This window comes from Saccopteryx bilineata, chromosome 1 (assembly GCF_036850765.1).
Source record: "Saccopteryx bilineata isolate mSacBil1 chromosome 1, mSacBil1_pri_phased_curated, whole genome shotgun sequence".
Classification (NCBI taxonomy): Eukaryota; Metazoa; Chordata; class Mammalia; order Chiroptera; family Emballonuridae; genus Saccopteryx; species Saccopteryx bilineata.
The window spans coordinates 130,156,279-130,169,809 of record NC_089490.1 but is presented as its reverse complement, the minus strand read 5'-3'; the positions used below and the strand labels follow the sequence as shown (position 1 = coordinate 130,169,809).

General features: G+C 50.1%; 1 protein-coding gene and 1 long non-coding RNA gene across 2 annotated transcripts in view; one reads left to right on the top strand and one right to left on the bottom strand.

Annotated features, from left to right (window-relative positions):
- WNT3A (Wnt family member 3A) overlaps positions 1 to 8,810 on the top strand; it is a 50,277-nt gene extending 41,467 nt beyond the window's left edge. The window contains exon 4 of the mRNA XM_066266283.1: positions 6,922 to 8,810. Within this exon, the coding sequence (XP_066122380.1) occupies positions 6,922 to 7,401 (480 nt within the window). The 3' untranslated portion in view covers positions 7,402 to 8,810. The remainder of the gene's footprint in view (positions 1 to 6,921) is intronic.
- On the bottom strand, positions 5,999 to 7,360 carry LOC136329780 (uncharacterized). Its single transcript, XR_010730247.1, has 3 exons — positions 7,230 to 7,360; positions 6,493 to 6,594; positions 5,999 to 6,176 (listed from the first exon to the last, which is right to left on the bottom strand). It is a non-coding gene; the product is annotated as an uncharacterized lncRNA (long non-coding RNA).
- Positions 8,811 to 13,531: the final 4,721 nt, after the last annotated feature.

The following is a 13,531-nucleotide window of genomic DNA, read 5'->3' as shown; positions in this document are numbered from 1 at the left end:
TCAGAAAAATGCAAAAAAATAAAAATTAAAAAAAAAAATAAATAAATAAAATAGGCCAAAGCTAAATAGAATAATATGAACTGTATTTAAATTAAGAATGTCTATTCATAAAAGATAATGTCATGAAACTGAAAACAACACACACAGGAGGAGATGACATATCTTCAAAAATAAAAATAAAAGCTATATCAAGCTTTACAAATTAATTTTTTTTAATTTTATTTATTTATTTTATTTTTTTACAGAGACAGAGAGTGAGTCAGAGAGGGATAGACAGGAACAGACAGACAGGAATGGAGAGAAATGAGAAGCATCAATCATTAGTTTTTCATTGCGTGTTGCAACACCTTAGTTGTTCATTGATTGCTTTCTCATATGTGCCTTGACCGTGGGCCTTCAGCAGACCGAGTAACCCCTTGCTGGAGCCAGCGACCTTGGGTTCAAGCTGGTGGGCTTTTGCTCAAACCAGATGAGCCCGCGCTCAAGCTGGTGACCTCGGGGTCTCGAACCTGGGTCTTCCACATCCCAGTCCGACGCTCTATCCACTGTGCCACCGCCTGGTCAGGCACAAATTTTTTTTAAAAAGACCGGTAAACCAGTAGAAAAGTTTGCTAAAAATGGAAAGCCACTTCATTAGAGAAAATATAGAATTGGCCAGTAAACACATGGGAAGGTGCTAAGTATCATCAGTCATCATGGAAGTGCTGTCAGAATCAGTGCCCTGAAAAAAGAGAGGATAACCATTGGAAGAGAGAGCATGATGGGAGTTTCTGAGGGGCTGGGGATTTCTGAAATTCTGTCATGTTTTGAATTATGAAGCATATGCTTTTTTTTTAGTGAGAAAGAGACAGAGAAGGACAGACAGGGACAAACAGACAGAAAGGGAGAGAGATGAGAAGCATCAATCATTAGTTTTTCGTTGCGACACCTTAGCTGTTCATTGACTGCTTTCTCATATGTGCCTTGACTGGGGGGGTCTACAGCTGAGCCAGTGACCCCTTGATCAAGCCAGCGACCTTGGGCTTCAAACCAGTGACCTTTGGGCTCAAGCCAGTGATTTCGCGCTCAGGCCAGTGACCTTGGGGCTTTCGAACCTGGGTCGTCCGCATCCCAGGCTGACGCTCTAACTACTGTGCCACTTTCTAGTCAGGCACCTATGTACTTTTTTATACTATACTTCCATAAAATGATTTTTAGTGGTCAAATAACTAACCATAGAGTGAGGACTTAGCAGTCCCAGGTCCAAAAGACAGGACTCTGAGCCTGGTACTTGAGGTAGCTCTTATCCAGGGTTGTCTGCTGAGGTGGAAGAAAGTACACACACTGAGCTATACTTCCAGCTGCCTAGCAGAGCTAAGGGGCCCACCAAGGGTGGTCTCTAGAAAATCACTCCTCAGCTTAGGAACCTAGGGAGAAAAAAAAACTAGAAGGAGACAAATTCTTGTGCACCTGTGCAAAATAAAAAAAAAACAAAACTCAAGACCTGAGAATGAATTAAGGTGATCCCAAATGCTTGTATCCTTATGCACCTGGAAAAAGCACACACCAATCCTCTCTGGAGGATGACAACCTTGAGCTAGGCTGAAAATTATTTCTACAAATAATTTTTCTTTTTAAAAAAAATTTTTTTTATTTTCATTTTACTTATTCATTTTTAGAGAGGAGAGAGAGAGACAGAGAGAGAGGAGAGAGAGAGACAGAGAGAAGGCGGGAGGAGCTGGAAGCATCAACGCCCATATGTGCCTTGACCAGGCAAGCCCAGGGTTTCGAACCGGCGACCTCAGCATTTCCAGGTCGACGTTTTATGCACTGCGCCACCACAGGTCAGGCTACAAATAATTTTTCAAATACAATGTCCAACATACAAACAAAAATAACCTGGTACATGAACTGATGATATACTGAATGAGTGGGAATCAGAAAATTAAAACAACAGCAAGACTTCAGAGACTACAATGATTAGACACAGATTAGCAGGAGAAAAATATGTTTAGTTCATAAAGCTAAAATGCAAGGTTTCAGCAGGCAACTCGAAACTATAAAGATACTATAATAGATTTGAAGGAAAAAATCATAGAAATTGCAGAACTGAAGAATGAATGGGGGCTTCCAGTTAAAGACAACAAAACAAATACAAGTGTTTCCCTCTGCACCCTCCTAGACATCCACTAAAATGATAATGTAGTTTTAACATAAACTCTTGAGAACATGGAAAACAGAAGTGACAATGGCAACAAAGTTTTGAAAGCTAAAAGACAGATTGACAAAACTCAATGTCTCAGTAGACACAAGAAAGCTGAGTCTTAAGCCAGTACAGAAGAAATCTAAGAAACAACCCAAGAATGAGTAATATCAGGTATCTTGAGAAGCAGAGATAAGGATGGGGCTGAAAACAAGAAGACTGGTTGAAAGTCTATTTTAAAAGCACTTGTTAACCCACCAACTCTTCTTGTCCAACTCCTTGCACCCAGGCAACAACTCTTCTTTACCAGAGTCTGCAGGTTTATTCTCTAACAAGGGTAAAGCACGGGGTGTCTGGACTGTGGAGCCCTAAGCACAGCTAAGGGTGAGGCCACTCAAGTAAAAACAGTCTATCTATATATGCATTTCTCTTCCTAATCTCCTAATGTTGCAGTGAAACTTGATCACCCTCCAGGTAGGAGAATGGAAGGTTCTGCCCTGGAAATCAGACAAACCCAGGAGAAGAGACTTAACTTCTCCAATGAAACAATGTGGCCAGGTCATTCTGGGACAAGGGCTCAAGTTGGTGAGTCCCTCTCAGGCACACATATTTCCAGCAAGATTTTTTTAATAGCCCATATTTAAATATGAGCAGACAACTAAGGACCACCAGACACCCAAGGAAGCCTCCAGCAACCACAAAGGTAAACACCAAAACAAAGAAACAAGATCCTAACTTACAGGAAAGAGATGTTGTCAAGAGAGATGAAAACTATCACTATCCCCAGAGAGATAAGAGAATACACTGTACCCATGAAGGATATTAAATAAGAGAACATTCAGAGGGGAGAAAGGGGCTCTTAGAAACTAAAAATAGGATAGCAGAAACAAAACTCTCAGCAGAAAACTTGGAAGATGGTTGAGACACTTTTTCACAAAGCAGAGGGAAAAAGACAAAGACATGAAAATATGAAGGAATAGAAAATATGGAGGCTCTACCCAAGAAAGACAATGATGAACTTGAAGAGGAGGAAGTTGGCACAGAAATAAGCCAGGAAGGTCCCACAACTGGAGATCATGGGTTTCAGATCAAACAGGCCCAAGAAGTGACTGGCACAAGAAAGGAAGACCAACACCACACTGACAGCACTGACATGTCTTCCAAGCTGCTCAGGAGAAGGTTGGATTCACTCAAAGTAATAGGAGTCAAATTGTCATCAGTCTCCAAGAACAATATGAATGCCAGAATAAAATGGAGCAATGCTTTCAGAAGTCGACAGGGAAAAAATTTTCAGCCAAGAATTTTATGCCAAACTAAATCATGTTTTCAACTTTTTAAGTAGAAAAGATTTGTTCCCAGACATGTACAATTCATAAAATTTACCAGAAGACTCTCAAAGAGATGAAATCCATAGAACACCTGGTGTGTTTGAATGTCTTAAAGAAGATATTTAGACTATTAAGGGAGAGCTTGAGACTGAATCCATGATATGTATATTTAAAAAGCAACAATAAATCCAGTAGGAAAGGAAAAGTAATCATAACATATCACATGGCTCAACTGAATACGACATTTAACAGTTCCAATACCATCAGCACTAAACATTGATCTAACTGGAAGTATGCTCTAGTTCAGGAGTAGTCAACCTTTTTATACCTACCGCCCACTTTTGTATCTATTTTAGTAGTAAAATTTTCTAACTGCCCACTGGTTCCACAGTAATGGTGATTTATAAAGTAGGGAAGTAACTTTACTTTATAAAATCTATAAAGCATGGCCCTGGCCAGTTGGTTCAGTAGTAGAGCGTCGGCCTGGCGTGCAGGAGTCCCGGGTTTGATTCCTGGCCAGGGCACACAGGAGAAGCGCCCATCTGCTTCTCTACGCCTCCCCCTCTCCTTCCTCTTTGTCTCTTTCTTCCCCTCCCGCAGCCAAGGCTCCACTGGAGCAAAGATGGCCTGGGCTCTGAGGATGGCTCCATGGCCTCTGTCTCAGGTGCTAGAGTGGCTCTGGATGCAACAGAGCGACGCCCCAGAGGGGCAGAGCATTGCCCCCTGGTGGGCATGCCGGGTGGATCCGGTCGGGCGCATGCGGGAGTCTGTCTGACTGCCTCCCCGTTTCCAGCTTCAGAAAAATGCAAAAAAAAAAAAAAAAAAAAAATCTATAAAGCAGTTACAGCAAGTTAAAGCATATAAGGTCTACCGGAAAGTTCTGTCCGTTTTTGGAATAAAACAAAATACAAATTTTTCTTACCATCAATAAACTTTATTAAACAATATAATTGCCATTATTATTAATGACTTCTTGCCATCGTGAGGGCAATTTGTATATCCCATTTTTGAAAAATGTTTTATCTTTTGATGCGAAAAATTGAACCAGTGCTTGTTTGATATCTTCTTCATTTTTGAATTTTTTGCCCTTCAAAAAATTTTGTAAGGACAAAAACAAGTGATAGTCAGAGGGTGCTAAGTCTGGGGAATATGGTGGATGTGACAGACATGCTTCTGTAGCATTTCTTCCTTGTTGAAATTTGTAAAAATTACAGTGGCGTAAATGAACTTTATCAGTAGCCATGGGTACACTATCGCTTCACACATAAGACTAACGTGAATCAACTTTGTTTTAGTTAATTTGCTACGTCAGTATGTATACATTAAGTGATAAAAATAGAGAGGCACTCATGAGCCAAATAAACATGTGCTTACATGTCGAAACATGATAGAAACGGACAGAACTTTACAGTAGACCTTATAATAATAATTACTTACCAAGTACTTTATGCTAAGTTTGGCAGAATAAATCTTTATAAAACAACCTCAGGTGCTAAAAATAGCTTCTCCCCTTACTATAGTAAAATCTTTTTATTTATACTTTGGTTGCTCAGCTACTGCCCACCACGAAAGCTGGAACGCCCACTAGGGGGCGGTAGGGACCAGGTTGACTACCACTGCTCTAGTTCTTACAGCAGGAAGAGGTTTGGAAATGTGCATCAGAGTGGTTGATGGTGAGAGGTCCAGAGACCATGCCAAACATAAGGTTTATGAGAGGCACGTGGCACTGCCTTAGTGATTAGGAAAGTGCTATCTATGTGAAAGTGAGTCCAAAACTCTTGTTTTTTTTGAAAGATTTTATGAAATATTGGGCTCTTTAAAATAGATACATATAAAGTCAAACTAAAACGAGACTGAGGTCCTGGCCCTTTGGCTCAGTGGATAGAGCATCAGCCCAGTATGCAGACGTCTGGTCCCCAGTCAGGGCACACATGAGAAGCAATCTTCTGCTTCTCCCCTTTATCTCTCTCTTCCCCTCTCACAGCCAGTGGCTCAATTGGTTCAAGCATTGGCCCCAGGCACTGAGGAGAGCTTTCCTAGTCCCAGTGTGTCAACCTCAGGTGCTAAAAATAGCTCGGTTGATTCAAGCATCAGGTCCAGAAGAGGGTTGCCAGGTGGGTCCTGGTCCTGACCAGGGGACATGCAGCAGTCTATCACTCCTTCTCTCACTTAAAAAGACAAAAAACAAGAGACTGAGCAGGCAGAGGTGGGAAGCAGCTGCTTTTGGAAAAACTTGGCCACAAAAGAAAAGATGAAGATTAGACAGAAATGGACTGGTGTGGGGGGCAACTCATAGACATCTGGGGAAAGGGCCTGTATGAGAGGGAGATGGGGTGAGGGTCTGGATGCAGAGCCCACCTGAAGCTTTAGCCCAGCACCATCCAATAGGTGTTCAATGGGAGCCATGTATGTGTAAATTTTTCTAGGAGCCACATTTTAAAAGAAAACAGTTCACATTCGTTTTAATACTAAATTTTATTTAACCCACTATACCCAACATGTTGTCATTTCAGTAATGCAATCAATATTAAAATTAGACATGAGATATTTTACATCTTCTTGTAGGCAGTCTGGTGACTTACAGCAACCCAGTGTATGGTCTGCACTCACAGCACTTCTCAGTTTAGACCAGTGACATCTCAGGGACTCGAGGGTGATGGTGCCCACTACAATGGACAAGGCAACATTAGGTCAGATTAAGTCACCCACCCTCACCTCTTCCCCAAAGGGAGAAAGGAAGAGAACCTGGGGTTCCCTGCTCCCCACAGAGAAACATAAACATAATCCTCAGTCAGGCTCTGATGTCCACCCTCAGGTGCCTCAAGGCCCCTATAGCTTTGTCCCCTACACTGCCTTGCTCCTCCTCTTCCCACTCCTCTACTATCCAAGAATCCAGTTTCCTGGGCCCTGCAGGTGCTCAATGGAAACCACCCTCATTACCCACACTCAGGTAGCCCCCAACTTTGCCACCAGCCCACATACACCTTTGGGCCCCGGGCTTGGGTTCTCCAGGTCAGAATTAACACATTCCTCCTTTATGTCCGCACTTTTATCATCACATTACAGCCTGGGCCTTCTCTCACCCTGTCATAGATGCGGAAGAATTAGACTCAGCCTAGGAGAGAACGGGGAGGCTCCCATGCCCTGTCATCCGCCCCCCACTCCGCCCCTTGCGGGGAGCTGGGGTTGGCCAGGGGAGGCACACGTAAGGGAATGGCACTTGCTCCTCCTGGGAGCCACCCCTCCCCACTCCCTGCCCCAGGTGCTTTCTGAAGCAGGTAGGTGGGCTGGGTTTGCCCGGTGAGCCTTCGGGGGGCTCCAGGCAAGGAGCAACCTCCTGGGAGACTGTCCGGCGCAGACGAACCGGGGCTGAGCACGCGCCCTGGCGCCCTGACGCCCGCGCTCCTCCAGGCCATCGCCAATCACATGCACCTTAAGTGCAAGTGCCACGGGCTGTCCGGCAGCTGCGAGGTGAAGACCTGCTGGTGGTCGCAGCCCGACTTCCGCGCCATCGGGGACTTCCTTAAGGACAAGTACGACAGCGCCTCGGAAATGATGGTGGAGAAGCACCGCGAGTCGCGCGGCTGGGTGGAGACGCTGCGACCACGCTACACTTACTTCAAGGAGCCCACGGAGCGCGACCTTGTCTACTACGAGGCCTCGCCCAACTTCTGCGAGCCCAACCCCGAGACCGGCTCCTTTGGCACGCGCGACCGCACCTGCAACGTGAGCTCGCCGGGCATCGACGGCTGCGACCTGCTGTGCTGTGGGCGCGGCCACAACGCACGGGCGGAGCGGCGAAGAGAGAAGTGCCTCTGCGTTTTCCACTGGTGCTGCTACGTGAGCTGCCAAGAGTGCGCGCGCGTCTACGACGTGCACACCTGCAAGTAGCCGCGTGCCTGGCTCGGGGGCGGGGCTCCTCCCGGGGCGGGCGGGGTCCTCTAGGAGAGGGCAAGAATGTGGCTCCCGAGTGGGGTGGGGTTTTTCCGGACAGGTTTGGAGCTCCTCCCTGGATGGGGCGGGGCTCGGGGGTGAGGCTTTTGGGTGGGGGCGGGGCTCCCTCGCTGGGGTAGTCAGCCCTGCCACCTTCTCCAAGTCAGCCCGTGTGTAAGCTTCCATCCACTCCACCTCCTCTGTATAGAGCCCCTCTTCTGCAGAATAGCGACCGAGGCCCCAGTCCTCCATCTCTTTCTCTGAACTTTGGTGACCAGGGGCCCTCCAAGTTTGGCTCCAGCGCCCGGAGGCCTATGGCACCCCTCCCTCAGCCCTGCATCTGTCAACGTTTCCAACTAAGAACTCTATGGATAGATACCACGCCTTGCAGAGCCCCAAGAACCAGCTGAGCCTGGAGGAAAGAGGGGCCTGTTGGCAGAGGCGACCAGGAGTCTGGGCCCTGAAACCTGGCTCTGCCCGCGCTGTCATGTGCAGGGCATCAGACACCCAGGGGCTTTTCCCATTGACTGTTCCTGCTGTCACACAGGTCCTGGCTAGGCCTACTCTTGGCCTAGTCAGCTGCGCCCTCTGCTTTGCAGCTGATGGAATATCCCATTGTGGAAAGGGAGGTTCCACCTCCTTTCCTCAGGTCTCTCTCACTTGCCATTCACAAGAGAGGAGCATAGCCTCCTGTCTCAGCCCCACCTTACCTCCCTCTTGGCCTCAGCACCTCCCCAGCACCTTCCTTATTCACAGCCCAGACCCCAAATCTGCCCCGGGCTGCCAGCCTGCACAACCCCAGCTCCATCATCCTGTCTTGGAGGCTCGTTTAGAGTAGGATTGGGTTGTATAGGAGGTTTTGGTAGGAGGAGCCTCACCTGTGCTGCAGAGGACCCACATTCCCCAGTGGGATGGTCATCCCTTTCAGCCCTGCTGCCTAGGACCTCCTGATGCATCTATGGTGTGCTGTACTTGCCACACTGGCCACTGTCCTGGAGTATCTGGCTGGCCACTCAGGCTCCCTCACCTTCTGACACACCCACCTAGCCCAGGAAGGACAGGCCTCTGGACCCCTCAGCAGTGTCCACCCCAGGCCTCTCCTCATGAAGACTGCCACTGTGAAATGTCCCTCAGTCCAACCTCCAGGCAGGGAGAGGAGACCAGCCAGACAGGGATGACCTGCATGCCTCCCAGGATGAGACCTGCCTTGCCTTGAATTTTGCATTTTGGGTTTTAATTTTATTTTTATTGCTGCTACATCCACCATACACTGGAGCTAGACAAACAGATGTGTTATTTTTTCCCTTTTCTTTCTGTGAAAGAAATTATTTTAGTCATAGCTTGTGAGTTTCAAACAATGGGGAAGTAAAAGACAAACAAAAAGCAGAAGCAATCACACGTTGTGGATTGTGCTGGATTTCTGGTGGTGAGTTGGCAAGGCGTGGAGGTTGGATGGGTGGTGACCTCTGAGACACGACACACCCATGGGCCAGGGGAGGAGGCCATGGGCACGTACCACAGAGAATTCTGGGGCCTTAGAGGTGGCCCTCCAGAGGCCAGAATTTTAGGAGGAGGAATAGGGACCGCCACAAGAAAAGGAGGACACACAGTGACGCTGAGGTCTGGGACAGGGGAACTAGACCCAGGCAGAAGGCTCCAGTGGGGTGCAGGGAGAAGAAGGAAGCCTGCCTGCTGCAGAGGTGGTACAATGCCTTGAGTAGGGCAGAAGCTCCACTAAAGTCAGTGGAGCAATGAAACATCAACCAAGTCAGCCTGAAGCCACTTCCTCAAATGTCCGTTATACTCAGTGCTGGCTATGTGGCCATAACCCCAGGATTTGGGGATGTGGCCCCTGTGTGGGGTCCCCATTGTAGCCCACCACAGGGCACTCCAGGAGCCCAGCCTGTCTGGGAGGCAAGACATGTTCCCTCAACCAGAGTTTCATCCAACTAAGGCCTGGAAGTTGCCTATGTTCACCCTCACTGGGCCTATTCAGGTGGGAAGGGGAGAGGACTTTACCAAAGCCACATCTTTGCTTCTTCAAGCTGGGTGCATGGTCCCTGCACCTATCTCTGCCCTTCCAAAGCCCTTGCTACTACCTCTTGAGCTCTGTTCTAATATCCAGCCATAATCAAAGGGAGGGAGAAAGCTGGGGAATGGGAATTGCCCCCCCCCATCAGGCTGGGACAGGTAGAGGGTGAGGGGTATAAAGGGGAAGCTGAAGGCAAGAGGCCTAGTCCCTACATTCTCAAAGCTCAGGCCCTATATAGGCAATTTACTGGAAGGAAGGGAGGTAAGGGGCAGGAGGAAGCCTTGTAAGGAACCCCATGCCCACAAAGGGCATAGACAAGGAGCCCAATACAGGCATTTGTGGGGTTAGGAGGGAGGTGGGGTCAGCGTAGCATTGGGAAGCAGGGTCTGCCCATGCCACTCACCACCACTCAGCTTTTTCCAAGGGGAGCTCAGATGTTGAGGTTGCCTGGCCTCTGCTCGGGGACATGTACCCCCACTGACCCTACCTAGCCCTTCAGCTTCGCCACCCACTGCCTCTGCCACAGCTCTTAACACAGACACCAACCTGGCTCCTACCAGGACTTCACACCTGCTCTAAGTCAGCTCTATGCCCAATACGCACACTTGACCAGGGCTCACTTGGCCATAACACTCCTGCCACTGAAATACCACTGAGGGCCCAGGAAGCAAGGGCCCCCTCCGCTGACAGAGAGCAACTGCTGACTCCACAGACGAGTGTGCAGATGCAGGGCAGGGAGTCCTGGGCTGCAGGGTGCAGACTCGGTACAGGCAGAGATGTCCACTTCTAACCAAGCCCTATGCTGAAAGTTGTTGGAAGGTGTAAGGAGATGCTTTAAAGGATGGAGTGGGGTCCCATCAGAGTTTAGGGAGGCAAAGGGAAGCCTGGTGATGGGACATCATGACCTTGATCATCAAAATAGGGCCTGGGTAGCACCTCTCTGGCCTGCCCCACCATTTCTTATGGCCACAGTGTTCTTACTGAAGGCTCCAAGCCACTGAAGACAGACCTAGATGGGGCGCAGTAGGGCAAAAAGGGGACAGGCCCAGGATCCAGACTCTCAGCATCCCTTCCCAGCCCTCATGAGCTGGCAACCCAATGTTCCGCCCCAACCCCATGGCCTCAGTGGCTCAGGGCTGCTGCTCCCCCAGTAAGCCTACTCCAGGCTGGATCACTGCTCTGGGGCCACAGATGACCAGAGATTCCCAGCTGGGGCTATAAGAGGTCAGCCAGGGCCAGATGGTCCACAAGCAGATGTTCTATAAAAAGGGAACCAGTGATTAAGTGCTCAGGGCAGGAGATTGGAGCCTTGGTGGCAATCTCACTGGGATGAGTCACCTAGGGGAACCCTGGCTCTCACTGCCCACCAGGCCATCATGGGTAACAGAGCTGATCAGACACTGTGCACAGGAGTCAGACCTTGGAGGTGGGGGTAATGGGTGCTCCCCAGAGCCACCCGTGGGTGTGTCCAGAGTGCAGACAGCACAGATGTGCAGCGCTTGAGTCAGGGGCTGGGCAGGAGCCACCCTAATTGACACTTGCTGAGAACCAGGGGCCAGGGACTCTACAAATGAAAGGGCCAGAGAGATGGGCTGGGCATGGGTGGGACTGGCCTGTGAAGGGAGACAAGATGGGATCACCCTGGGGTCATGCAGAGATGGATTCTGCCTGTCTTGTCCCCCACTTCTGAGTCACAGGACTGCAAACCATCAGCATCCATGCTCTGTCTAGGCAGGACCCAGAGAGGGGGTGGCACTGATCTGAGGATACAGCATGTTGGGGACCCACTCTGGCCTCTGGGTTCTGGACCCTGAGGCCCCACTTCAGGCCAGGGAGCAGAACTAATGTGGAGATGGTCTCAACTCTCCACAAGGTGAGGCACCATGACAGTGCTGACTTAGGAGGCATGCCCACCATTCCCGCCAGCATGGCTCCAGGGTGGAGAGAGGCAGAACTCCACTAGAAAAGGTCCAGGATGGGGCACCCAGGCCCATGCAGCCACAGGACACACAGACATTGAAAGGGCTTGGAAGTGCTTGTGTGAGTAAGGAGGGGGAACCCTCAGCTATCTGTTGGCTTGGAGAAAGCCCCATCCTTCTGCCAGCCTAAGTTTCCCTCTAGTGTAAGAAAAAGTGGGATGAGTGGTTGTCTCCCCAGGGCCTTCCTGTTCCTGCCTTTTGTTGTAAAATATTCCATCCAGAGCCATCACTGGAACCCAGCTGGCTACCCTCTCACCTGCCAAGATCTATCTGCATGTCCCTATGCACCCCCAGCCCAGCCCCCAGCTCACTCCTTAACCCCCACTCAAAGGGAAGGCAGAGCCCCAGGCAGCCTGGTGGCCTCTGAAGACACCTTTCCAGGGAGTTTATAGCCCGTCCGGCCCGCCCTGGGAGGGAGGAAATGGGCCTGGTGGGCCTGTTCACAGGTAGTTGAGACAGGAGAGGAATAACCATATTAAAGGCCCAGAGGTGGTAGGCTCCCACCCTGCCCCAGGGCCTCCTGACCCCGCCCCTGCAAATCTCACACTTTCTAAACAGCAGCTTTGAAGTCCCGCAGCGGTGTGGCCGGCCCCTCCTCTGGCCTTCGCTTTCTTGGTCCTGGACCCTCAGTTTCCTCCCTTCAGGGACACTCTGAACAACCCCCAAATCCTCCCCAGGGCTGGGAACCAAGGGAAGCTTGTGGAGGACTAAGGACCCTACCCCAGTATCTGCCCCAAATGTTGAAGGGTTCTGCCCCCAAAGCAGAGCCTGGATGGGTGGGCCAGTGTCAAGACCCTGCTGGACTGAACTTTGCCCCTGCCCTGGGGTCTGGTATGTGGAACGTGGCTCTTCCCTGAGATCTGGAGGACACAGCCTGGCCCTGAGCTCTGGTCTGGGCACACAGCCTATCTTGGGGTCTGGCCTAATGACCTGGGGTGGCCACACTCCCTTGGCTCTCCCCTAAATGGACTTCCTGGCCCTGGCCCCATAGCCCTCCTGTCTGTCATCCATTTCCCTGATGGAACCCTGTCTCCCTTCATGAAACTCTGTGATTGGGATGTCCAAAGACAGGGCATTCTGAGGTTTTGGTCTGGAGCCAGCAGCTTCTTTTCCAACAGTCCCTTGGCCTCCAGGTCTTAGTAGAAACTAAATACTTCACCTGCCCACACTGCCCTCCACCCTGCATAGCTCAGTGCTGCCTGGAGTCCAACCTCAGTCTGGAGGGTGCACAACCTCCAAGGGCACCACCCAGGGCTCTCAGGAGAATAGGATAGCATCCCTCTGTGCCCCGGTGCTGCCAGCCTGCTGTACACAGGTACCAGCAAGTAACCTGAAGCCTGATGGATGAGGCTGCTACTCCTCTCCAGGGTGTGAGTTCATAAAGGTGAGGCCACTCCTATTTCCTCCCTCCCTGTCCCTTTATAAAGTAGGGCAACTGGAAGCAGCTAACAGATGACACTCCCACCCATCCCACCCTTCACTCCACCCGGTGGGCTTGAGCCTGGAAAGCTGGACAACTGTCCTCCTTATTGGGTCACCTGGGAGGGCTTCCAGGAGGTGAGCACAGCAGTGCTGTTTCTCTGGCTCCAACATCCTCAGTACAGGCCCTTTAGGCCTCTTATACTTTTGAGGGCCAGGCAGGGTAGCCAGGGCACCATGGAAGCCCTGGGGAGGGTCCCAGCCTGGGGGCCGCCACTGCCCAGCCTGGCAGTTGGGACAGTAGCTAGTCAGAAGGTGATAATTGATATTTAGCTCTAGGCTGGCTCCTCTGCTCATGTCTCTCTCTCTCTCTCTCTTTTTATTTGAGTCCTTGGAGTGAACAGTAAACAGTCATTTGGCTCTCAGGCCCTGCAAATTGGTGTTTATGATGTGAAGACCAGGACCCGTCCACCCAAGCACGGCTGCCTGGGAGGGACAGCACACCCTCCCACCCATGGAGGCCCATTTCTGGGGGGGAACCTTTCTCCACTCTGAAGAGCAGGGTGGCTGAAGGAGGAGGCCATCTTGCTCCCTTCAGCCCAGTCTGAAGAAAGGGGCCAGATGGGTCATTGGATTGGCATTGGCCAGAATCCTGCTG